This window comes from Monomorium pharaonis, chromosome 2 (genome assembly GCF_013373865.1).
Source record: "Monomorium pharaonis isolate MP-MQ-018 chromosome 2, ASM1337386v2, whole genome shotgun sequence".
Lineage (NCBI taxonomy): Eukaryota > Metazoa > Arthropoda > Insecta > Hymenoptera > Formicidae > Monomorium > Monomorium pharaonis.
The window spans coordinates 5679378-5707270 of NC_050468.1; the positions used below are offsets into that span (position 1 = coordinate 5679378).

The 27893-nt window shown below is 29.8% G+C and overlaps 3 protein-coding genes across 3 annotated transcripts; 1 reads left to right on the plus strand and 2 right to left on the minus strand.

Annotated features, from left to right (window-relative positions):
- The first annotated feature begins 124 nt into the window (after positions 1–124).
- LOC105838369 (alpha-tubulin N-acetyltransferase) lies at positions 125–21139 on the plus strand. Its single transcript, XM_012683888.3, has 8 exons — positions 125–982; positions 7386–7535; positions 8075–8246; positions 11892–12033; positions 14750–14855; positions 14959–15046; positions 15884–15930; positions 19131–21139. Exons 1-8 carry the CDS (start codon positions 879–881, stop codon positions 19423–19425), a joined length of 1104 nt encoding a protein of 367 aa, XP_012539342.1. The 5' UTR covers positions 125–878; the 3' UTR covers positions 19426–21139.
- Positions 21140–21440: 301 nt separating this feature from the next.
- Positions 21441–22710, minus strand: LOC105838370 (phospholipid phosphatase 6). Its single transcript, XM_012683889.3, has 4 exons — positions 22527–22710; positions 22116–22250; positions 21924–22023; positions 21441–21850 (listed from the first exon to the last, which is right to left on the minus strand). The coding sequence occupies exons 1-4, from the start codon at positions 22527–22529 to the stop codon at positions 21465–21467; spliced, it is 624 nt and encodes a 207-aa protein (XP_012539343.1). The 5' UTR covers positions 22530–22710; the 3' UTR covers positions 21441–21464.
- Positions 22711–23396: 686 nt separating this feature from the next.
- LOC105838373 (chromosome transmission fidelity protein 18 homolog) lies at positions 23397–27831 on the minus strand. Its single transcript, XM_012683893.3, has 11 exons — positions 27281–27831; positions 26850–27113; positions 26633–26771; positions 26370–26565; positions 25888–26300; positions 25573–25815; positions 25151–25485; positions 24808–25049; positions 24083–24345; positions 23752–24013; positions 23397–23694 (listed from the first exon to the last, which is right to left on the minus strand). The coding sequence occupies exons 1-11, from the start codon at positions 27360–27362 to the stop codon at positions 23488–23490; spliced, it is 2646 nt and encodes an 881-aa protein (XP_012539347.1). The 5' UTR covers positions 27363–27831; the 3' UTR covers positions 23397–23487.
- Positions 27832–27893: the final 62 nt, after the last annotated feature.

The following is a 27893-nucleotide window of genomic DNA, read 5'->3' on the forward strand; positions in this document are numbered from 1 at the left end:
GCACGCGTGCAGGTACGAGCATTGAATCGCCGCGCCGGTCGCTCTCCCACGAAGGAGGGATACGGAGGTTGCATCCTCGTGCTCCGCACACGCGAACAGCGGTGATGGCTATCAGTCGGCCGTGAGCCGCCAAGTGAGCGTGAGTTTGTGGCTGGCGTGGTTTTGCTCGAGAAGCGATCGATTCCACAGAGCTGCGCTCGTTTTCTCTCGCTTTCCTCGCACGGAGCGTATTGTCGGACGCGTGGCTGTGTAGAGACGGTGAGAGGCGGTGAATCGATCATCCTCCCTCATTTTGCTGAGTAACTTCAGTACGAGACAAATTAAGTTCGGAACGTAAGATGATTGGAAGATAGAGTGAGAAGAGAACGGGACGGACGGTAGCTGTGTAAGGTGCACCCACGTGATGATTGGTGGTGCCGCGCGAAGGTGTCGATTCGATACGAAGTGAGAGCGAGATTCTGCGTCAGTGATAGGAGCTCGTAGCACAGGAGCGCGCGTGAGAGAGAGAGAGAAAGAAAGAGTGACAGGAGAAGAGAGGAAAGGAAAAGAGAAAGAGAGAAAGAGAACGAGAGGGAGAGAGAGAGAAAGGGACCGATCGATGTTCACGTGACAATCAACAACGAAGTGAAGTTGCCGCGAAAGGGTGCGCGAACAACGGCCATATTCAAGGCGAGTCCTGCCGTCGCCCTGTCGCAACGTCGTCCCCCCCACCCCTTCCCCCGGGTAGGCGCAGGGTCGCAAAAACAGTCCCAAGATCAGCCACCGGAACAAGTAAAAGAGGGCGAGGTGGTACGAAGACGACGTGAACGAGGAAGAGCCACGGCCTGAGGAGTGACGAGCAGTGACAGCGGCGGCCCCGCCATCATCATCTCGTCGAGATGGAGTTCAAGTTCAACGTAAATAAACTCCTGCCCAGAAAGATCAACAAGGTCACGCACAACCTGGTGCCGGAAGACTTCAGAGGCGATCGCCGCGAGCTGAAGTGAGTACTCTCGAGCATCGAGATTCTAAAATAGTATCCCTCGAATCATCAATCGCACCACGCAATGTCCATTTATACCATCGAAACTCTCGCGCCTGTTCCGTGACTGCGAGTGTACATTTTATCAGCTTTCTGTGTTTATTTATTAAATTGTTATCACATCACAAATATGTAAATATATCAAGCATATAGCAACGTATACACATACGATATTTTATTTGCATATAAATTTATGGATACGTGCGGACAACGCATACGAACAAACGCATACGGATGATAAAATGTATTATTCATATGTATATACGTGTGTGTAGGTGTATATGTGCACGCGTAAAAATGAATACGCATATCGTACGAAGTCATTCAAAAATAATTTTTGTTGCACGTTATGCGACAATTTATGTTATAACTTAAGCCAGCGGCACACGAAACTTGTTTTTGTACAAGATTGCTTGCTGGATGAAAATAATCTGTTCCGATTGGTGCATTTTCATCCATCTTCAAAACCAATCAGAACAGAGTATTTCCATCTAGCAAGCTATCTTGTATGAAAACAAGTATCGTTGGCTTTACATTATGTGACACTCTGTAACATTCAAGTTTCGATATTAATACAAGAACTATATAATTGGATTGTGGAAATAATTTAAATCTTTCTTTTTGGACTTTAATTTCAAAAGCTAATTATTAGAGGTTAATCGGTCTGGAAAAGATTCTGTCAAAATAATGATTCTCAATTATCATGAAAGATTATTATTAACCCTTAAGGTGGAAAAAGGTACCAACATGAGAGTTTATTTTTGACCACTTTTTTATTTACTTAAATTGATTCAGCTCAGATAAAACTGTGGATTTAAAAAAAAAGAGAAAAAGACAAAAAAAGGACAATAAGTGTGACAATATATAAAAATGCTGTAATGTATCGACTAGTAACGTCAGGGTTACATAAATTATGAGAATACATAATAGATGTATGACTTTGGCTACATATTAATGACATGACAAATTGATTGCTCAGAGTGAGTTTTGACATTCCGTGAATTTCTGGAAAACAATGTCTTGTTATTAATATAAATCTACTTTATTGTTTCTAATTTGTGTTATTATCGTATTCTCTTCTTACAATTCATATCATCGCTATTATTATATTTTTTTCTTTTTTTATATAAATTTTATATAAAACATTGTTTTAATCATATTATACTTAGCAATAAATAATTTGCGCAGATAATGTGGTATCGATTTATTAATTTATCATCAATTTAATTTGAAATCTTTCATTGCGAATTTTATAATTGATATGTGAAACATATATTATTTTTTTATTATATTAATTACATTTTTTTACATTTTAATGTATTGTGTAAATATATAGACAATATTTCTTGCAGTTTAATAAATTATAGAAACAAAATCTGGAAATTTATTCACGAACTCATAATGGATATTCTTACACGATCGCTTATGTAATAAGCATATCATTACATTGTGACGCATCAGTTACTGATTTATAAGCGTAATACGTATCAAACACCGAATCTTATTAGTACACCGTGTTAAAATCTATTGTTGACTTGTAAAATGTTTGGTAATTTAAAAGAGATAATTAATGTTAAATTGGATAATTACAAATTTTGTTATAAATTTCATAAATTATAAAATCTAGTTATTCTCTGTGAATATATAACCAGCTTGATTGTTTAACTAATTAAAATAAAAATTAGAAAATTGGAAATTCAAATGGAATTAACAAAAATACTTACAACTTGAATTTTATTTCCAGAATGATTAGTTAAGAGGTTTAAAAGAAAGCATGTATGAATTAAATGTTTAATATTTTAATATTTGTTAACTGGAGTATCCTTTGTTATAACATCCTCAAAATTGCATATAAATCCAAATATTCATTTGATTCCAGTCGTTTTATTAGACACGCTAAAAACAGTTTTAAGTAATTATTTATTTCAATAATTTTTTGATAAGTAAAACATCGACAAATATTACTAACAAAATGCAGATTGTCATTATCTGATTGCTGAATCAATGTCGTTGACGTTTTTAAATTCTATTACCGTGGCTAATGATTGCGGAATGTTAGTCAATTGAAAGTCAGTGCAGAATACTTAGAAGCCGCAAAGAGTACTGTATTTTTGTGCTATCTTGTTAATTAAGATTATTTAGGTCATGTGTTATGTAAGCTATTCCCACGATAAAATCTAGATAAAATTTAGATAAGATTCCACATTGCAACATTTGTTCAATCTTTTTGTTACAAAATTACAATATTCACATTAGTAGTGTGACTTTCATTTTACGAGTAATAAATTAATCTTTCGGAGTTATTGTATATTTATTTGACAATGTGTTATTCTATCGGAATGTACGATACACTTTCCGGATTAGTTACCATCATCATTAAATAATTAAATTTAAAGCGATATCTTTCCGAACGAATGAATGAAGATAGACGGGATAGAATTATACCTTCCGATCTTTGAGATAATTTTTTATCATAAAACTTCGTGGATTGTGAAATAAATTTCCGAACGTTAAATTCAGCTCAAACAGACGGACTTTTGTCTTTACCGTAGATTCTTGGTTCAAGGAACTCAGTTCACTTGCAGCAACCTCCATCGAATTCTTGGGCAGTGACTCGCGACGCTCGCGGAAGTCTATGACGAAATGGCAGAGAAGTAGTTTCTCACCGCGAGAGATTTGTCCCTTGTTATCTAATTATTATTACGGAAATCCCAGTCTCCGGCTGTCTGTTCTTCTTGACAGTTGATGCAACGATTATACACAATTGTGCGGTGCAAAATTGATTATTATCTTGATAATAGATAGAGAGTCACCCTTTCCCAATCCCTTTATAATTTATACATTTATACACTGAAAAAAAAAAGTAATATATTCAATAAGATATGTTATTGCGGGCTGCCAATTAAAAAAATACTCAATACAATAATATATGCTATTGCAGTATCAACATTGTACTTGCATTAATAGCAAATATTATTGTATTGAGTATTTTATGTAGTTGGCAACCCGCAATCACATATGTTATTGGCTGTATTACATTTTTTTTCTGTGTACTGAAAATCAATGTTTTGAATCTATATTATCATGTTAATTATATACATTAAGATACAAACGTAAATAGGTGTGATGTATCTAAGAATATTCATGTAGTTTCTATATAAATTACTTTTTATGCGTTGATTAAACTACTAGAAATTTAATTTTAAAATATTAATTGTACTGTCAGTATTAGTAATATTTTGTATATAATCAACATTATTATTTTAAACGTAATATAAATTTTTTATTTGTGTATAACGTAAAATATATTATTTAGATTTATTATTTAGCAAGACAACATATTTTGTGTGCACAATAATATAAAAAAAGATGTTTTATATGTAGTAATTATCAAATATTATAAAATAAATAAAAAACTATTATGATCGCAAGAATTTCTATTGTAAAATAATATGCAATTTCGTATTTGTTTTATGTGATATCTCTGAGAATTACATGAATGAATAGAAAAATTACAAAATTATAAAATTATTTTTCTTACTGTATTTTGTGTTACATATCTATTTATATTTATTTTTAATCATTATGAATTAAAAAGTACTATATTATTGTTGCATAAATAACATGTTTGGTCTTGTCAGCTGAATTAGTGTATTTAAAGTAAAATAGAGATAATGTTTGAAATTTTGCGAGATAACGGGAAAAGATGTTCTGGAGCAATCCAGTGTAACAATAAAAAATAAAACTATATTAATATAATCGACTATCTTTGAAACATCTTATCTCTTCTACTTTTCACGTGCGCACAAAATTGCTCTTGTTAAATTAATAGTTCTTTTGCTCGTAAAATTAATACACACATATACGAAACTATTTCTTTATTCGGCTAATAATTATAAATATGATGTATCACATAAAATTATTAAAGTAAAAACCACGAATAATCTTCGTGCATTCCTTCGAGGTGCAAGGACGATTGATACATTTCATTTTCTTGATCACCTTGATCTTTCGTTTTTATAGAAGCAACGTGTGATGTTTCCGGCGTCAATGACATTGTCGGATGTAATTATACCATTTGGAGTAACGTTACTGAAAACATACTGAAAAAATCATGCGAAAAGAATAAAACATACTTAGTCAAGGCAAAATTAAATAATAAAGATAAAATAATTAAAAAATATTTATATTTTTAAAAATAATCTTTTCTTAATGTATCATAAATAAATTTCCATAAATGTCTAAGTTAGATTTTACATATGAAATAAATTCTTTTAAATTCAATAAAATAGAAATATTTCTGTCTGTTTATTACATAACATATAAAACATTATAGGAGAAAAATAATTTTTTTTAACAAATTAAAATTAATTTTTTTAATACAGCAATATGATACAATAATTCTTTAAATTTAAAATATTTATAAAATTATAAATAATAACATGTTTTTTTATATATAAAATTAATCAAATAAATATATATTATACAATTTTTTACGTCTTGAAAGAAAAATCTTGATATTCTGCTATATTTATGTAAGATAAAAAAAGAAATATAGCAAAAATTAAACAATCTGTTGTCAAAATTAGGCAAACGTCTTATGTAAGCTACTTCCGCGAAATTTCATGTCTTCAAGAATTGTAAATTTCGCAATGCAGCTTTCTACACTCGGTGATTACTCACGTCATTGCTGTACAATCCATCACACTTTGCGCCTGTAGCATAATCACCATAAGAGAAGATATAATGCCGATGGAATAAATTAACTTGATCTATATCACAAAAGCGGATTGGCGCGCGTCCAAAACTTGAATCAGGTCATCGTTGTAATCGAATGATGTGTTACGTGAGGACTTTTTTATTGGATGGCGAAAATAATTGCATTCCCCTATATAATTTTCTAATATATATTTTGTATAGTCGATTGACTATCAAATTGTACACTGTATTCTATAATACTCAATATTAGTTATTATAGAATGCATTAAAAAACATTTTTTATCTTATTTCTTATAAATTACGAGCCTTCTATTTAATAATACATTATAGAATAATTGCGTTACAATTACAGAATAATTGTTGTATTAGTATTATGCACTATTAAGTAGCATTAGGTCTTGAAAATTATGATCAGTATTTAAAAGTTTTTGATTATTTTCTATTTAATGTATAAAAAGAATACCTCGCTGCGCGTACACTTGGCGCGAGGCACTACCGCGCCTCTTGATATATTAACATAAAAATTTATCTGGATATTTTCTCTTAACAAATGTACTTTCTACTTTTTTCTTTATTTAACTATGCTACTTTCTGCTAGTTTAAAAAAATTTTTTGTCCTAAATACTTGACACGAGAACATTGAATTAATTTACTATTCAGAATTAATTAAAATGGATCTATAAGACTGATGCTCATAGCATAAAATGTAAAGACGAAGCAAGAAAAGTAGAACGTGACTGTTTCGCGCTATTTCAGCGATAAATCGCTATCTGTGTATTGCAGCGTTAAAATACAGTGATGCTCGATCAAGATAGAAATAAAAAAATTTTTATGTACTCAATTCTTATTACTTATTTTTTTATTACATCTATATTTATTTTTACCTTTTTGCATTTACATGTTTGGAATACCTTTTATGGAATATTAATTTCTAATTGTGTTGATTATATTTTATATTTTTTTAACTAATCATATTATGAGAATAGAATGGAAAATATCAACAGTTTCGCGTACGATTTATATAAATATAAGACATCTCGTTTCAACTAGAAATTGCTTTTGTGTCCGTAAAACAGACGTTTTCAGCATCTCCTTAAACATGAAGTGCTGGAGCTCTGGAAACATTTTTTACAGGTCCTATACATATAATATATTTTTTTTCCAAATTTTTTGCACATAAGTTTTTTTGAATTAAATTTTTTAGTTTCCATAAATTGAACTGTTTTTAAATTCCATGGCTAGATCAACAAAAACCATCAGGAATAGGACCCAGAATGTAAAAAACATTACTGACATAAAAAGCACGTTGCACAATTAACTTTGAAAAAAATTGTTATAAATAAATATTTAAATAATAACTATAAGAAAAATTTTACATATTTTTTCGTAATTTTTTAAATAGAATTTATTAGCTTGGTTATAGTTAATATTTAATAATTAAAAAATGTTAAAATATTTTATGATTTAAATGTTTATACTAGAATATAAATTACGTTTTTTTATATTAAAAAATACGTATATTTGTGCATCAATGCATATAACTAATCTGTTAATTATTCTGTATATAAATATGTCCGAGATATTTGAATGTGTAAAGTTCGAAAATATAAATGTATTTATTATAATAAATATCTTATTTTTTCAGCGAATGTCAGAGACTGTTGAGCAGAATATTAGACGATATGGGCGAGGCATCGGCAAGAGCTCAAGGACTCAACAAACCTATTACTAGCGCCCTTAAACTTCGGGATACGGATCACACGATTTATTTGCTCGTAGATAATGAGGCAAACCAGTAAGCTTTTATCTCCATTTAAATAGATTTATTTGAGATACATTATTTATTAAAAATGTATTGTCATTCTTTGTCAATATACTTTAAATAATTTCACGTCAATTTTCCTTCAGCTAAGATATTAAGGAAAATAAACATTTTTATTCCAATTTCTCAAATTGTAACGTTATATTTTGATTAAGTTTTAACTTAAAATTGTTTGTATTAAGTTACCAAAGTCAATTTGTAACGATAAAATATACGATCTGTCAAAGTTAATCTGTAACAATAAATATACGGTCTGTTTTCTCTTCCGGAAGAGAGAGGAGAGTTAAATATTGAAAACTCTCTTATAATGTTTTTTAATCATAAAAAAGAATTATTGTTTTTCCGATGGCAACGCTTAGAAGGTATGAGACACGCGTCAGACCATACACAGATATGACGCATCACTTGGCGGTCATTAAAATATTGCGATGACATAACATAAAGTCCTTCAAAGTTGTTTCACAGGAGATTATGATTCATTCGCATAAAATCGCATATACTTGATTTTGTAGTGGACTCGGTAGTGTAGTGGGATTACTAAAAACGGGATCGAAAAATTTATTTCTGTTCGACGAAATGGGAGAACATTATCAACTTCAAGCAAGATGCATCCTGGATTTCTATGTGCACGAGTCGCGACAACGTATGGGCCTGGGCAATATTCTTTATCAGCATATGTTATCTGTAAGTTTAGCCTACTTTCGTTCTTAAATTTTAAATTATTCTTAATCCTGGATTATCTCCGTCGATGAAGAAACGCTCCGAATAAATCGACATACGATTAACAAATTCTGATTATAATTGTAATTAATGAAACTGTAGTTGATAAAAACAAATTAAAATTATTAAAATATATACAGAAAAAAAGAATATTCTTGTTTTGACAATATCTCCAGTTTTAAAACGGAAATCTTGAAATGAGATTAATCGCGTTAAATCAAAAAGATTTACTTGAATGAAGATTTATTTCAAAAATTTATATAGTTTAACCAAGAAAATAATATTTTTGTTATTTAAGAATAATTTTCTTGAATAGATAAGAAAAATATTGGATAGAAAATACTACATGTTTAAATCGAAGATTATAATTTTCTTAGAATAAAATTATCAAAACAATTATATCATATTTTTTAAAATAGTACTTATAGTATTGAAATAAGACTATAATATCTTGAAATTCAAGATTTTCAAATTCTTCTAAGAAGATTATATATTGTTGCTTATATATGAAACAAGGATCACGTTAATTTGAATACATAAGTTTCAATTTGAGTGTAATTTTTTTTCCGCGTACGTTTTTAATTCTCCTTTTGCGACTACCTAGAGAAAAAATTCGCATGATTCTCTGATTCTAGTCTGAATGATATTTTATGCAAGGACGTGTTAATGAATAATTAAACACAGAAAGAACAGTTCAGAATTTAATTATTGTACAAGAATATTGTAATTTCTTATCATTGTTGTAATATCTTTACATTGTTGTGATTAATTGTTTTATTACGTAAAATATGATGAAATATTATCATTACGTTTCTAAGTTTGCTAAATATGGCCGTTTTAATTGATGTAGTATTCTCTCTCGATAATTGTATGTTAATGAGACCGCGAGAAACAGGCCGTTCTCATGTGAAGAGAGAGTTTCCACTGCACGATACCCGAACTTCCACGCTCGAAAACAAATCTTTGATGCGCAGTACAAGGCATAATTACTTCCTGCACGGGAGCGAAAGGCGTCGCACACGATCACGATTTAGATCGTTAAGCCTCCGTGCGAAACAAAAGCTTGACCGCTGCAATCACAATTATGCAGCAGCAAAGATAAAAAACAAATATGCAATTTGAACAAAAATTATATGTAAAAATTAGCTGAGATAAATAAATGATTAGTCTGATATATGATATGTATATGTATTGCATTTAATCAATCTAACTGACAGAAGCAGAATTTACAAATTCTACACGTGACACCAAAAATTCTAACAGATACAAAAATTAGTGATACATTTTGATTGTGATATCAAGAAATCTGTCTATATTAGCAAAAATTGTTTTAGATGGAAAAAAAAGAGAATTCTGTAAACCGCTTTTCGTTCCGCTCGAGAACTCGAAACCCTGAAATTGGTGTCATGTAAGGACAAGTGCAGAGAACTGTAACGAAAGAAGACCATTCTTTATTTTTTTCTCTTGTCTATATCAGATTTCTTCTTTTATGTAAGATTTAATTATCTACAAGAATATATTTTGCCATTGTTATTTTTAATTGAGTTTTGTCTTCATAATCAGAATTTAAAAAAATAATTCAGTTATTTTTATATCAGCTTTTAAACTCAAGCTTTTAAATTTCAAATTGTATATTTAAGTAAAAGATTTAAGCAAAAGATACATTTATTGTTTGCAAAAAATTATAAAAGTATTTTACAAACGCTTAATAAAAAATTAATTACAGATAATATATTTTACGATCTCTTTGAGTAATATTTTAAATTAAATTGATTGATAATTGTGATTGATAATTTTATGGTTTTTGCTTGTTCAAATAATTAATACTATCTTTAAAACAGTAAGATAAAAATGCGTGCAGTCACAGAGCGAATTTATGTCATGCTTAACTGTGCTCAAAATACATTTGCTAGGATTTCACTACGAGTAACAACGTACGTCGATTATATACAGCCGAATGGAATAAAACCTGAAACTCAACTAGACTCGTGTCTATTACACGTGCTTATATCCCTTCACTCACACCTCACACTGTGAGTCATTCGAAAGTACAACATTACAACTATTTGTGTGTTTCAATGTTATGTGTCGTCAACGTATGAGATATGTACGGCAGACAATGATTCTTTATCGTAGTAGAAATCGATTTCTCTGCCGAAGTATATGGTGATGATAAGAATGTTGATTCTTGTGATTGTGTGATCAGGCTATTTCGTGGCCACCGAGCGACTTTCTCGCGATTAAAATCCGAGATCGCGCGTAAAACGTGACCGATCTTAAACAGATGCGTGACAAAAAGTCATTATATCGTGCACAATACACAGAGGGAGGCGGGTGGTGTTACGCTCGAAGGTAACTCGTAAGGTGACTGAACTCGTCCAGCCCGTTTGTTTCGGCACGGTTTGCCGGTTTGTATTTAGTGATACGCTGACGAGCGTTTTCTCCTAATCATGCTCCTTTTACGTAAAATAGCTAATATTAGAAACTCAATTTCGCATCAAATGCGATTAATTACGTCCGGTGGCGCGGCAACCTGACCTAAAAATTAATCACATTTATATACGGGCTGCACTCGTCCACGGTCGCATATATATATATATATATATATATATATATATATATATATGTGTGTGTGTGTGTGTGTGTGTGTGTACATACATTCTATCAACTAATAAAAAAATAAGCGTTTAAAAGTTTAGCGAAATAATGGCGAGTTATACTAATAATATTAAGAGAGAAGAGTATGTCTATATGTATTAATATATACTTTTTAATTTTTTTTTTTTTTTAGGTAATAGTTTTTGTAATAAATTTTCTTTAATATTTTGAAGTAGATAGATTATATAATATATCTTGTTACTGATAATTGTAATATTACGAATCTAGTTTTGTTTTAAGTAGCTGCGTTCTAAAATAACGGCGCGCAGTTCGAAACTGGAAAATGTATAAGTCACATAATAAGCATCAAGATCCGCTTTGACCGTTTATTCATCTATGTTTATTTGAATTGTATTATACACATAAACAGTTTTATATGTTATTTAAAAACAACATATCTATAAAAAGCTCTTGGTATTAGTTAATAACATTGATTAAGAAAACACTTATAGAGTCAATATTTCATGTACATGAAATATTTATATAATAATAAATTGTATAACTAGCAAGGAACATCTGGCGTTGGCTCTATAAGCGTTTTCTTAATCAATCTTATATGTGATTGTTTTTTTTTTGCTAAGTTAAAAACAGATTTTTTATAATATTAGATAATTAAAATATTTTCTTAAATAAGTTCTTTTGCAATATTTTATTTATTTAAAATTACCCTTATAAATATGTAACACCGAATAGTATTAAATTGGCTAGTATCATTACTTATTTTTAATATTAAAAATACAACAGTGTTTTTAATACTTACAATAAGTATTAATTACCAATTTAATACTGTCCAGTATTATATTTTTATAAGAGTGGAATAACGCGAGTATATATTTATTTTGAGACTATTTAAATTTTATCTTTTTTCTATTCACTTATTTAGATTTTTATCTTATAATCATGATTCTTGTATTTGTTCTACTTCTGACAAGAAATGTTTTGGATTCGTAGGAGGAGAACATTAAACCAGTGAAATTGGCGATTGATCGACCATCGGAGAAATTTTTAGCTTTTCTACGCAAATACTACGGATTGTCGAAAATTATCCCACAGAATAATAAATTTGTCGTTTTTGAAGGATTCTTCGATGACGGTACGTGATTATTACATGCATTTTTACTTACATTTTTATTTTATTGAATTATAAATATAAATAAATTTTGCAAAAATATAAGAAGATATTAATTTATATTCTTGACATATTATCTTCTTTCTTTTTGCCATTACAATTATCTGTGATAAAGAATCTTAAGGAAAAAAATGTGAATCAAATGATTGTAATAATTTTGTTTACAATCAAACAGTAACTTTCTATGGTTGTATTCGTTTACAAATACAATGATTCTCACAATTATTCCGCCATCCTGATTACAAATTATTAAAGATACTAGTGTAGACAAACGAAAGAAAAAAGTAGTGCAAAAAGTTAGAAACTACTACGTTAATCATTACATAATAACAAAATGGAAAAAGTTCTGTCAGTTCTCTCTGTTTTCTCAAGAATTATTATATATTGAAATAAAATTATATTAAACTGAAGATAATATCTTGATAGGGAAAAGCGCTTTCTTTTGCAGTAAAATGATAATGAGACATTTTTTTAAACGGATAAATTGCTGTGACGTGGCTAAGATAAATTTTATATCGAAATTTCATCGACTGTCTTGCAAAAACTGTATGCTGATTACTTTTTTGCTCGATCTTATCAGTGACACAATAAGTGCTTTATGTAATTAAAAATATTTTGGCTCTACTATTAGTTAAACTATTGTTAAACTATTAGTTAAAAATTATTGAAGTGTAAAAACTGAAAGCTTTTAAGGATTTTTTTTCTAATCAATTGCAAGAAATTTTGATCGTAAATATATAAATTTTAGTTCTAAAACCTGCTGTGAAAAAAACAACAGAAAAATAGTTTATAATGTTTTATGAAATAAAAATGACTTAAACATGATTCTAATTTGCTGCAGTTTTAAGGGAGTAACTTCTAAATAAATAAGTATGTGAATTCAAATAAACCTTTCTAAGAATATTTATTAGAATTTTATTAATATACGTAAAAAACTGATTTAATTTTTAAAGTCATTTCCTTACTTTTAGAAATAAGTACTACAAATTAATAAGTACTACATGATTTTACATAAGAGTCAAGAAGAAAAAATAAACAAAAAAATAAATAATTTCTAACTAATAACAGAATTGTGGTCACAAATTTTACACATATTTAATCGTAGCAATAAAAGAATCTAAATTTTTACACTTTTACATTTTTATATGTGTGTAAAATAGTTTCATATGTGTGTAAAATAGTTAAAATATTAAATATAAAATATATAAATGTAAAATAAAATTTTTATATTTTTGATATTTGCATTTTGAAATATGACACATCTTTAAGTTCAGCACGGAATCAGCACAACATACGGAAACAAAATTACTCTGCGACATCGAGTACAATAATGATGAATTAAGAGATAAATACAAAACAAAACGACGGATTTTTTATTCCTCTTTTTGTTGAAAAAGTTTCTGTCATTTATGTCCTCTTTAAAATAAATTCAATTTTTATCTGATAATTCTGATAATCGAAATTCTCGTAATGTCTCTCTCGCTTAATCTTCAAGGTGTCTATCTATACAGATACAAGGTCAGACATCGTCGATCTGGTTCTGAAGGTTGGATCGTCCTACGAGACAAGTTTTACTTCGTCTCGAGTCTCTCGTGTCCTAAATCGTCCGCTCAGGGAGGGTCAAAATCGCGGCCAATGTCGTGTTAAGGACGATTCTATGCCTCGATCGATCAAGAACCGTCTTTCGACGCCGAGCCGCTGTTTGAGTCATTTATACTGATTATGCATAATCCGCTCTATTTTGTTGATAATATCTCTTAAGAAATCGATGAGCGTTTTATATACTAGGAAAGGGAACAGTAAATATGGAAAGAAAAATTGCGATCGCAAGATGAGGTGAGCGTGATGTAGCGGATTGGTTTGTTACGTCGAAGATTCTACGTTCGATCCCAGTGATCCCAGCCCAAACCAAGTTGTGTTTATTGTTATACGTTTGTTCTCCTTTTTGATGGAATGGCAGGCCATTAAGAGAGAGAGAGAGAGAGAGAGAGAGAGAGAGAGAGAGAGAGAGAGAATTCTATGTTCATAGATCTCTCGTTCATAGATCTTAGCCGTTCAGAATCGACGTTGAACTGTAGGTCTCGTATGTCTAGTACAATCTATATACGCATCACAGATACATACGTAAGAGAGAAAAAAATAGGCTTAAGCCTATTACACGAGGAAGAAGCGATCGCAAGGTAACGAGTGGCATCAAGGCAGCGAGCGAGATGATAGACTTTATATTTAATTGGTTATTGTCAAGTGTAAAACTACTTAAAGTTTCATAAAAGAATCCTAAAATTTGTATCTGTAGGATAGGTGCTTATTAGTAAAGAAGAGAAAAAGAGATGCGCGAAAAACAAATTTTTATAACTTGTAAAGATAATAAATATGTCACTAATATAATTTTTTTAAACAATTTATTGACATTTTCGTAATACTTGATTAATTTTTCCAATTACCATAAAGTAAAAATAACAAATATAAAAAATGGGTTTGTTTTCCCACGAATTACTAAAAAAATCTTCAATGAATATATTCAGGTACACCTGAAATTTAGAAACGTTTGCATGTACGTAGAAATTATAAGTAACTTTGTTTAATAAAACTTCGGGTTTTCGGGTTTGCACAGATTATTATTGAGAGAACACTTCGTATGTGTATTGTTCATATACTCCATCATTTTTATATTTTGCAGAGAGTCGAGATGTGAGGAGTAACAGATACAGCTTACCTCCAAGAATGAGTTTGGATGACGGCAGTATACCGGGCAGTAACGATAATAACGGAAGGAACGGTGCTAGGTAGGTGCGTCAAGTTGAACATCGTGCGACTACGGAGCGACAGATGCGAATCGTAAACGGTTTGCGGTTATACGCAAGAAGAAAATGATATATCGCTTTTCAGTCTCAACGGGGTACCGTACGTGGCATCCGTTTCGCGTAGCTCATTCGGTAGATACGCTGCGGCGCGACCGCCCTGCTCTATGGCAAGTGTGAGTACAATATGAAGAAATAGAAAACTTTTTTAAATAATTGTCATGTATTTATTAGTCCCGACGCGTGCATCATAGTAGTTATTGCATTAATGTATTATATATAATTAAGTTAAATTGTAATGTGTTTTGGAAGAGAGGGGGGAGAGAGAGAGAGAGAGAGAGAGAGAGAGAGAGAGAGAGCACAATTAAACTGTTTGTTCTACAATAATAACCGGATTTTAACCTTTAACTAAATTTTGTCAAATTCAAAATTGGTTATTTGAATTTTATTTAGCTGTTAACGGTTTTTTAAAGCAAAATGTTATTTTCTTTTTATAGAGTTACTTAATAAACACAATATATTTATTACAAAAAGGTCTCAAGTTTGTATTTATTTCAGAATAATAGATTGGGATCACTAGTGATACTTTACAATATATATCTTGTATACATATAATAAAAAAGACTATACCAGTTAAATAAGAATTAATATTTGCAAAGCTTAAACTTAATTTTTAAATATGGAATATAAGAGAGGCATTATTTCTGAATTACATAAAAATAATTAAAAATGTTTAATTGTTGCTAAAAATATATATCGTATATACGATTCTATATAGACTTTCTATTAGAATATGTATTTCTAATTGCTATTAAATGAAATCAACTGTAAAAGATTTTATTCAAGAAAAAAAATATTTGCGCATAAATTTTCTTTTTCTTCTGAGAATTTAATATATTAATGCTTGAAAATTAATCATACAATCGTGAATACTTCTCAAGGACTTTCAATATTTCTCTTAACTTTATAACACACAGCACAGCATGACTAATCATATTGACGCTTTCTTTTAGATAATCCATAACACAGCGATGCTTGGTCAATCTGCCGAGCATACCGGGTGAGTAAAATTCACGCAATGGTCGTTGAGGTGATTTAATCTGTCTGCGAACTGTGCTTGCTTTATAATTTTTTTTAATATTTAAGATTATGCGTAATAATAGTATTGCACAAGGAAAAATATTATCATGTGCAATAATATTTGTTTGGTTGTGATATATCTTAGTAGGCTATTCTCTCATAGTTAAATACAATAAAAATTCAATTTTTAAAAAACTTTAAGATAAGTTTTTAACTATAAAGAACACAATGATAACAAAATAATACTCAGTTGTAACACCAGGGCCGGAACTTAGCAAAATTCCAAGTAGAGTTCTGCTATTGGTTAGGTTAAGGGGGGATGGGATAGCCAAAAAAACTATAACAAATTTTTATTAAATGAGGCCTTCAATTTGTTGAGCAATAAAATTCCTTGATTTATCAAACCAATGAATGTCGTGTAGTATTAATGCAAGACAATTTTAAAACAAATCTAAAGAGACTTGATTTGAACTTGTCTTACACTAATACAATGGGTGCGTTCGGGGAGACGCTATTAGCGCTACCAGCATCAGTCCATCTTTATTACTCATTAAAAGTAGAACAAGGATAAACTGATGCTGATAGCGCTAATAGCGTCTTCTCGAATATATCCTATGTTTGATAAAGGAATTAGATTTTTTAACAAATTAAAACCCCATTTTATAAAAATTTGTTACAATTTTTTTAACTACTTCAACTATATAATGTTACAGTTTATGACAGTAGCTCTCGTCACAATTCATAAATAATTTTGGAACAAATTGGTTAAATTCCGAGTGTGAAATTTTCACACTCAGATTAACCTCAAGTGTGGAATTCTTCACACACTCCATATAGTTGCCGGCCATGTGTAACACATTTTAAATACTAGAACTGTGAGAGAAGATTTATGAAAATATGTATTGCCTGCATTTAGATTTATTTTCATATTGTTGCACTAGAAACATATGTTTTCCATTTTAACAGTCACTACCGAAACTTTAATTAATCTTACTAAGAGTATATGCTCAATATATCTAAAACATTTTAAATAATCCAAGATGCTTCAAATAATTATTGTAATTCGTTGTGATTGTTGACAATATCTTGATCATCGATTTAATTTTATCATTTGCAATTTCGAAAAGTTTATTTAATTCGTTATGGATTAATCAGATATAATGATATGACAGTAATGCTCATTTATCTTAGAAAGAGAGAGAGAAAGAAAAAGAGACAGCTTACTGAAATATAATACTATTTTTACATTGAATCCCACTATCTCTTGCCAAAACATATCTAAGCGGATAATATTTCTGAGTTACTTCGGTTATTCAAATCTTAAAATTCAGTCCGCGTAAATTTAAAATGGGAGTCGTTAATAATCTCATGTTTTGTATGAGATAAATGTAAATTGTAGGAAATAGAACTTAATTCATTAACGTTTCCAAATAAATACATTATAGGAATATATTGCCTTTTCGATGTTATATATTCTTGTGATAATACAAATATAATGTGTCGTTTTTTAATACCAAAAGTATGTAAAATAAAATATAAAAACATCTACGATACATCAACTAACAATGTATACATGTTTAAAATCTGTACAAATTACACCATTGTTTGATTATCTTCAAAGGAATTACTGTCACTATAGATATTCTTATTTTTTCATAAACGAACGACTAAATTAGTTGTACAGTTAATCAAATTTATCAACTTATATTACATTAACATTATAGATATTATACGTAATATTTCGCGTACAGCAAAATCTAAATAATAGAGTGATGATACATAAAGAAGAACCTTAAGAAGCATTAGAAAATCTTTACATTGCGAATATTTGTAATATAGCAAAATGTAAATATGAATTAGTTTTACAGAGAAAATGAAAGAGATAGAAAAGCGCAGAAAAATATGTCCAAATCACTTTTTGTTTACGCACGCACGCACGCACATTCCAGTTTAATTTATATAATTTATGAGTGAGAATATGTACATTATATTTATTTAACGTGCTCTATGTGAATTTTAATTTATAAGCTTGTATATGTAATTATTAGCACCAATATATAAGTTAATAAAATTTTATTTGCTAATTTGCTATAGTCACATTTACTTTTCCTTTGACCGAAGTCAAATAGAAATCTGGATGTCTTCCAACTTTTATATACGCAAAAGTTCGAAGTTCTTCTTGAACTTTATTCAACATCTTATTTATAATCTAAAAATATAAAGCCATTCTATGCTTCGAGATACAATTGTAATGTACAAGGACCAAATAGTTTCTAAGGAATAAAACTAATGATTGCTCTTTTCTCGATATTTATTTAGATAAATAATTACACATGATCAAATTCTCAAAAGAATAAATATTGTCAAATAGATAATCGTAATGATTTAAATCAACTATATACTTTACATTAATTATATAATTTGCACAACTTGTGACATTTATTTGAATAAGAACAAAAATGTTCTATTCGATCGTACTATTTACATATAATTTATTTTTTTAATATGGATGATATTTTATAATTAGTTCTTACATGATATATTTCAATATTATAATTTATGTTTGCATAAAAAATTGTGCGGTTTTGTAATATTTCCGAATTTATCAGCATGAGAGAAGCATGTATATTAATTATGCAGTTATACAAAATCAACTTTTGTGAACATTATTGTATATAAGAAGTATTAAAATTACGTTGCTTATAAAATTTCGATAATACTGTCAATTAAATATTTAAAGTAAATGTTTTAATTTTACGTTGTGTTAAATTGTTAAACAAAAAACCTATGTTTAAAAGAGTAAAAGTGGCGTATTAAAAAAAATTGATTTTTGAAGTTAAGAAAAAGATAAGTGTTTTACGATAGCCTGTCATGATTTATATTCTTTTTTTATCTTTTAATCAATTCTTTTTACGACTATTAAAATTTATAACTAATAAAAGTTTTGAATGCTTTTTCGTATCCTTTTATAAATTTTTATTCGAATTAGTTTTGTATTGCGCGAATCCAATTTCCAATAGACGAAACGAGATCTTCGAGAGTTTGCGACAAAACCATGCGATCTCGAGACTGATAAAATGAAGAGAGAAAAAGACACATGTGATTACATATATCGCTGCCAATTGTATGTTGCTTGCTTGCATCACCTGTCAAGACTTGATAGGCAAGTTGATTTTTCAGCAACGATGACAGCGGCAATACGTCGCCGCCTCTACCACTGAAACCGCCGGAGCGGCCGCGTTCCCTGAGTCTCTACTCCGAGGAGGAACAAAAGCAACGTAGCCTCGAGATGAACACGGTCCCGACGCCCGTTGTGCCGGATAATCAAACCAAGCCTTTCGTCCCTGTTCTGCTAGAGGCCGAAAAAACGGAGAAAAATATGAAACCTTCGCCGTCGTGCGGCCAGGAAGTGGCCACCGGCACCAATCAGCACGGTCATTTGGATCTCAAGTTTTATCATTCACCCTTGTGGTGAAACGATCTGGCTGATACGTAGTTACCTTCCTCGTTTTTTTAAGAGGAATAGAACAGAGCGGATTATCTGAGTTAATGTCAAACTTTAATTTTCGTTTTCTATCTCTGTAGACAAGTTAAAAATTAAAAAACTTAGGAAAGAAAAGTACCTAGTCACTATTAATTCATAGTTGAAGAATTGTAAACGTAGACAAATTTTATAACTTTTTTTCTACTTCTTTATATCTCTAATATTATAGCAGAGATTTCAATTTTTTTGTTGTTGTAAGATTGCGGCGACATATCGTAAATTGTGCAAGCGGAATCTAACAAATCTAACAAAAGTAAGACCACATCAATGTTTACGTTAAATAATAGTGTTATATTTAATTTCTTACTGTCATTTTATTACTTTGATATAAAAAAATAGATGTGTTGCAGGAAAAATCTAAAAAAATTTTAAATAAAGCTATTGGAAAGAAAAAGAATCCTACATCTTACGATTTACCGAAAATTAAGAAAGTGTTTTTATAAATTTTTCTTTCTAAAATAAAAAATTTATTTTAAATTTATTCATTTTGCATGTATATCAGAATTTATTGTATACGACAGACGAATTGTATACGTATATATTCATATCCTTGTTCAAGAATTAAATCAACAAGTATCATGCACTTAAAAAGTTTAGTACCGAATTGATCAATTGCATTATCTATTCACAAATAAAAACGATATTACGGAAAGTTTAAAATATATATTTTATCGTAAAAAAATCTCAATATGCAACTTTTGTTTTTGAGATGAGATAAACAATAGTTATTACAAATTTTTTGTCTTTGCTCTTATGAAACTTGGCATCTGCGTTTTTTTATTTATAGCAGAATACTGCGTGCGTATATATTGTTTGTGTATGTGTGTGTGTTTCGGCAATTCTGATATATAATTTTTCGTATTCAGTAATAATTTTATAAATTGCCTATTAATATAATTTATTTGTGTATTTAATAAGGAAAAAAAAACGAAAAACGCGTAGTGCTTTTTCCGTATTTTATCTTTGAATTTGACGATCGATTGATATATGCACGTAACGTATAAGAAATAATGAAAACCGCTTGTACATTTGTACACGAATTCATGTAGACACCCCTAGAAACGCATGATAATTAGTTTAGGCATCACATATTGGAAACGTATAAGTAGACTTGAGACAAACTCATAGTATCTTGGCAAATGTTTTTTCATTATTAGTTAAAGACTGTTCATGTAAAATCGTACCAATATCATCATAGATTATCACGTGTAGATGTATAGACATCAAGATGGTCATTAACATTTCAGGATGTACAATCCGAGTAGCGGGGCATTCTGCAGAGACTATAAGGACTACAGTTAAAGAAATGGATCGATATCAATAATATTAATAAATTATTTGCTCTAAGCTATCATTGTCAACGCTGAATGTTATCGTAACTCGCGAGTCGTTATCCTACACGTAATGCGATATAGTCTCTGGCTAATATGTGAAGTTATGTAGCTTGGGAAAAATTGAACATTCACACATCTGTCGTTTCAACTATAAGAATTTTATATAATCCATTTGCAGAGAACTATATATGTAAGACGTACTTGTAACGAGAACAAAAAGAAAGAATTACAAATACGTGAACATTAAGGATATGAGAATGTGATGTGTTTTGTTAATCAAGAAGAAAATAAACGTATAAAGTTACAAAAATATTTATTTTAAATAATTATGCAATTTTGCAATATTATAAAAATATTTATAGCATCTTTCTCTTATACTTTCCTTTATATAATAATCTTTTAGTCTTTCGTGTCTTTCATATTATTTACTTTTATGTACTACTTGAATTATATATTTATTTGTGTACACATGCAACACACACACACACACACACACACACACACACACACACACACACACATTTTTTAAGAAAGTATAAACTTGCGCACACGTATAATTTTACAAACTCAATAGCTCATGAGATGTCAATAAAAAAAAGGAAATAAAATGGATTTTTTTGCACAAAAATGATATACTTAAACATCATACTCAGCTCCAGATATTTTTTCATCTGTAATCCACCAAACTAATCTCGCACAAGTATCCTGATCCAAATATATGTATCCTAGTAGAATACCTTGCACTGTACCAAGAGCTATTCCTACTAAAATGTCAGCTATATGATGTTTTCTCATTAAGAGTTTGGACAGGCATACTGAAAAGGACCAAGCTAACAAGAATAGTATGCATATTAAAGGTATAGGCCACAGATTAATAAAAAAATATGTAATGAATGCTGCACGTGTTGCATGGCCAGATGGAAAGGAATCTTTTTCAGGAGCAAAATTGTTGCCGGTTGTCGGTCGTCTCCTTCTTGTTATTGCTTTTAGGAAAACGACTGAAATAATGTCAAGTGTCAAACCTGAAACAATTCTTATCTTTTAATATAACTTCTAAAAGCAATGATATGTCATAAGATTTATTTTTGGATATACCTATTAAAAGATTAACTTGCATCTGATATAAGTTTGAATTGTTCAAAACCCAAATAAACATGAGATTAGTTATTAGCCATATTAAGTTATGACATGATATCTAAAAAAAGATAATAGCAAAAAAGAATTGTACATACAATTTTATATACTATTACTTTTTACTTAGTCAACGAAATAAATAATTAAACTTACATCCAACAATTTGTGATAGGCCTTCAATCGTTTCAAAAGCGAAATTTGCTCTGCCCAGTTAACAAAAGCATTAGTCAAATAAGCATCAACTGCTAAAAATTTCCTTAGTGTTGATGGTATTTCTCTTTTCTCTTCCTTAAATATATAAATATATATATATATATATTAATAAATATATCATATATAAATATATTAAACAATTTTTCATATTTCAAGTTTTTATTATAAAATTGAACGGACAAAATAAGTCAATAATGTTGTTTAAATATAAAAAATATTAATTTGAAATTATTGTATAAATATGAATATACAAAGATATTAGATGCAATATAATTAAATGAATGAAGCGAGTGTATAAAGTAAAAATAAACCCAAAACATAAAAATGATAGGTTATAAGTGACTAATGTACCATTATGATGTTATATACTTTCAAACTACTAGAACCAATTAGAATAGTTGCCAGAGCAATTGATAGATGAACCACCAAATGTTACTATCGTTGTAGAATCACGCAATCTACTCGTTTCATATCTATTCTGATAAACAGCAATCTAAAAGTCATCACATCACAAGGTTAAAGTCTGACATTACTTACATACCTACATCATCTTACCACCACAAACAGCAGATTATTAAATGACATTACTTATTAAATACAAATAAACTATATAAAAAATTTATACTTTTTATTAATAAATTTGAATTAATCTTAATTGATTTTAATCACAGATATAAAATTATATACATAATAAATAAATATTTATAGAATTATAAATTTATATAGAAAATACAAACTCTATTATATTGGATTTCTAAATATTACATATTTTGTTAAACGGTTTTGTTTCTGTTACATTGTAACTTTTTAAAGAGTTATTTGTTCTAAAAAATTCAATTTAGTCCTACGTTAGGCGCAATATATTTTTATCCACAAATGGTCACAATGTACATCACAAATGTATTAATTTTTCCTATAATTTTCCTGTACTTTTTAAAACAATAATCTTACACTAAACTTTATAAAACAGTAAAAAACAAATTAGCAAATATTAGAATAAAAAAAATGTTTGCGTTTGTTATCGTGTGAAAACGGCAATGTGTATCATAGCCTGAACGCGTATCCAATAGATATTGCGCCTAACGCAGGGTTAAAAAATAAATGCCTTTTTAAATAAAGTATACTTCTAACTACATTCTATATAAATCTATTCTATATCCTATATCCTATATCCTATATCCTATATCCTATAAATATATTCTATATACAAAATAAAAAAAATTATATATAAAAAACATTTTATTATACATCCTTGAGAACGATAAAGATAGAATAAAATCGTACTTATAGTTTGTAATTAAATTTAATCTGTTTATAAAAGTTTCTCCATAAATACATTTCGGCGAACGGCATTGTTGCAACCTTCTTTATATTTGTACCAGATTCCATGTTTTGTTAAAATGTTTTGCATTAGAGAATATTTCTTCTGTGATTTTGGAGATATACGATTCATCATTTTATTCTGCTTCTGATTGTCATTTTCACTCGTAATTATATTTCCGAAAAAATCTTTGTAGACCTAAAATTATTAAATATAAAGAAATTGACGAATAAAAAAGAAATGTGTAAGACTTACTGTTTCCTTTAACGTTGTCACATTTTTTCCAATTTGTTTTGAATTATTTAGAAGATTTGAAGATTTGTTCTGAACACTTTCTGTAACTTCTGACTTTTCTGAATTTGTCATGGTTTCCGAATCAACTTCACCGAGTCCAGTTAAGATATTCGCACGTTTCAAACGTTCGAACTCTAATTCTTGTGCGATTATCTGTTGTACTGCATATGCGAGACTTCGATGCGCATTACAATCAGAAAAAACGCCAACTTCCAAAATATTACTAAAAAAGAATATGTACCATTACAATTAGAACATGCGTTATTTACTAGCTATCGTTATTACAACATACGGATCTAAATTGTATACGTAGCCTCCTTGAGGACTTTTCTCTTGTACGAACGATAAACCAAATTCAACCATCACATTTATTATTCTGATGAGATCTGCTTTCTCTTTCGGCGAATACAAATGCGAAGGAACTGTGCGTAATTTAGGCGCTAAGATGTCTGGCAAAAATCCAGCGATATCTGTAGTTAAAGTAAAAACATCACGTCCGCACACTCTTCGTATCGCTGTTAAAATACCTGTATTCTTCGCTGTTTTTTGAATTACCTATAAAAAAAAAGAACGCCCGCATATGTTATATATATATATATTTTTTTTTTTATACTGGTGGCAGAAAAATAGGTACATTTGTTCTTGTCATTGTTTATTTGTAAAATTTTTAATTGTTAAAAATTTTCTATACATATAGATACACTTTTAATACTTGCGGTTGTCTTAGTAAAAAGTATTTTGTTCAAGTGTTAACGCATGCGTTGACAAATTAAAAAAACAATGACAAGAGCAGATGTACCTATTTTTCTGCTACCACTATATATATATATATATATATATAATAATTAATGTGTATAATACCTATATAATTATGTAAGTTTCGCAAATAAACTGATATGATTCTTTCGTAAAATAATAGTTGTTTTTGAAAAAAGAATTATTGACAAAAAACGTACACAAATTTTTAGCTAAATATATTTTTTTAATTCGAATTTTCTCTTGATGTATAATACTTACTTCGTTGATAATTGTTGGATATGATAATTTTGTTTTCTGTGTTCGTGCAAAATGCAAGTGCCATGCAATAAATCCGTAATTCGTATATGGTACAAGTGACCAAATCTGCTTTTGTAAAACGAGTGACATTACTAAATCATAAAATTGAAACCATTCCAGAGACATAGGTACATTATCAAGTTTCCGGTCACAGACTTCAGGATAATTATGAAATATTCCTTGTGTCAACTTTTCCTTTTCACCTAAATAAATAAATAAATACTTAAAAACATGTATATATTAAATTTTTTAATATACACAGAAAAATTCTAAATTATTAAAGTGTGTAAACAATTTGTTTTACCATTTTGCACAGTTGTTAAAATATTCTGGATTCTTTCAGGAATAGGAAGAACCCCTCCTTTGTTCATGGGAATCGTTAATATATTTCTCCACGAATCAAACAAATTCTTACGAGTGTCTTTTAGAGATAAATGATCTTTCAAATTAGCGCTACCCATATATTGTAACGCCCCTATGCAAGCTCGAACATCACAGCCAGATCTTTCTGCCATTTTTACAAGATCGCCAAAATCTACATTTAACTTTTCCTTTCTCGCCAAATCCATTAGACGTTCTGCTAATCTTAAAGGACTTACTTCCGGTACCGGAATTATTACAGCGGCGGTTCTCAACGCTCTATAAATGTAAAATTAAAAATATTACAATTGTTCTTTTAATACAGGAATTTTTTTTTTCTATAGATTTGTCTTCAATTAAAATTACCTTAACGAAGGAGTATATGGTTCATTACAAATACATACTATAGGACGTGTACAGCCATTAGACGTTCTTTCCAATTGTACCTTTCCTTTTTTACCTTTCGACACTAATTTGCCTTGAATAAATTTTAATAGAAGCTCGATAGATGCAACTGGTGCACCATCAATCTCATCAAAAATTAAACAATTCGGGCGGGGATCAGCGCCCATCACAGCTTTCATTTCTGTTGATGCAAGAAGAATCTGTCTGAAACGAAAATATAATGTAATTTTCGAGCGTGTCGTTAATGTGAATTTTGTACATTACCAAGCTAATTACCTAAACGATTCTGGAGTCCTTTCATCACTCGCATTGATTTCTACAACATTATAACCGGCATGTTTGGCTGCTATATGTGCTAGAGTCGTCTTTCCCAATCCAGGTGGACCGCTAAGTAAGGCTATTCTTTTGATTGGATATCCTTTGCTATCCAACTCCTCAATATCTTTTTCATCATTAATATTGTTTTTCTTTCCAAAAATAGATGACTGTTTTCCCTTTAGTTTTGCAATATTCCGATTAAATACTACTTTATCCCAAAGCTTCAGCCAATGTAAAAACTGTCTGTTAACAGTTTCGTCTGTCAGTAACTCTAAGTAAGATCGAGGTCGATATTTATCGACCCACAGTTCATCATTCTTTATACTGCATAGATTAGATGACGGTCTCAATAATTCCTGTTTTTTTTCCATCTATAATACATTACATTAATATTATAGCATAAAAAGATAATATAAAGAAAAATTAAGGAATAGACATACAATTTCTTTCGCCTGAGTTTTCAATTGGTTATAGGATGTCGAAAACAGATTGGCAATCGGCCTTACAGATTGTTTGATATCGTTTTGTGCGTTTCTAACTCTGATATATAAGCGTTGAGAATCATATGGTCTTGTGACAGCCACAAAATTCCATGGTGGAACTCGTAAAGAAATAGAATTTTTCTTGCTATTAGACCTAAAAATATAACAAATCTTATATAATTTGTATTATGTAAATCATATTAAATCAATAATTTACTTACTGATTGCAACTTATTTTCTTTGATATATCTCCATTATATTCATGCAGCAACTGTCTTGCATTCAATATTTTATTAATGACATCATTAGGTTGATCCCACCGAAGCTTTTTTACTCTTGGTCCCTCCCTAATATTGTTATCTAAAAATAAAGATTTTCCAGTAACAATCCCAAGAATAGTAAAATCTTGTCAATTTATTATCAATCAATATACTATACCTGAGATATCTGTATCTAAGAAATCAGAAATGTCACCAAACAATTCTTCGCAACTGCGTTTTTTACTACAGCCAGGTACAGCATCACCATATAATTCTTCATAACTACGTTTCTTGTTACTGCTAATTGTATTAATTTTATCAACATTAGCAGATATAGGAATTTCAACATTCGGTTGATGTTTATTTCCATTAACTGTGCAAGATCTGCTATTACTAGAACTAGGGCCAGGCTGTGACAATTGTCTTGTCTGGAGCAAGTCAGCTTCAAACAAATATAGTTAATTGTTCAATTTGTTCAACAAAGTGCAATCGAAATAATAAAATATAAAGAAAAAATTTTAATGAAATTTTAAATACTAATTTAGTCGCAACTTGTTTCTTATTTCGATTGTAACTGAGAAAAATATATACAATAATTATATTGTTTACCCTCCAGTTCTCTCATAGCTTCATAGTCCGCCTGATGAATAAAGTCGAATTCCTCGTCTGGATCTGGATATTCGTCAGCCATCACGTTATTCAAAATAAATATCACGTGTTGTACAAATTAACTAAACAATTAAAACGGTACTTCACAATACAACATTGACACCAAGTAACTATCATTAACATCCTGTCAGGCTTATAGTAGCGAAGACAGTGAAGTAGTTCTTGCCTTCTTTGTGCCCCATCTTCCAGTTTCTACAAATACTACAGATCTCTTCCCGCCTTTTGTTTAGATCTGTTCTTTTTAGCTGCATTGGGCCTATTCGCGTACTTGCACTTTTCGCACTCGACATCTTCGCTTTCTCTTTCTCCAGTGCTCGAGTATATATTTATCTCGTTTAAAGTGTAAAAAATTTTGGAGATTTCAAGCAACGCGAACAAACCTATTGCTGCACTGGTGCAATAAGTTAAGGCTATTGTACGTACATTTCCTTAAGGAGGGATCTACAATAGATGTAGTAAGCTTTAAGCCATAAGGAATTAACCAATTATATTTGATTATACTTCTCATATTCAATTATAATTGGTCAATTTCTTATGGCATAAGGCTTACTAC

Coding starts and splice junctions, on each gene's coding strand:
- LOC105838369 (XM_012683888.3), top strand. CDS start 879: ATGGAGTTCAAGTTCAACGTAAATAAACTCCTGCCCAGAAAGATCAAC. Junction 8,247..11,891: donor TTTATCAGCATATGTTATCT/GTAAGTTTAGCC, acceptor TTGGATTCGTAG/GAGGAGAACATTAAACCAGT. Junction 14,856..14,958: donor AACGGAAGGAACGGTGCTAG/GTAGGTGCGTCA, acceptor ATCGCTTTTCAG/TCTCAACGGGGTACCGTACG.
- LOC105838370 (XM_012683889.3), bottom strand. Junction 22,024..22,115: donor CCTATCACAAATTGTTGGAT/GTAAGTTTAATT, acceptor ATCTTTTTTTAG/ATATCATGTCATAACTTAAT. Junction 21,851..21,923: donor GCAAGTTAATCTTTTAATAG/GTATATCCAAAA, acceptor GAATTGTTTCAG/GTTTGACACTTGACATTATT.
- LOC105838373 (XM_012683893.3), bottom strand. CDS start 27,362: ATGGCTGACGAATATCCAGATCCAGACGAGGAATTCGACTTTATTCAT. Junction 26,566..26,632: donor AAGAAAATAAGTTGCAATCA/GTAAGTAAATTA, acceptor TTATATTTTTAG/GTCTAATAGCAAGAAAAATT. Junction 25,050..25,150: donor TTTAACAACTGTGCAAAATG/GTAAAACAAATT, acceptor TTATTTATTTAG/GTGAAAAGGAAAAGTTGACA.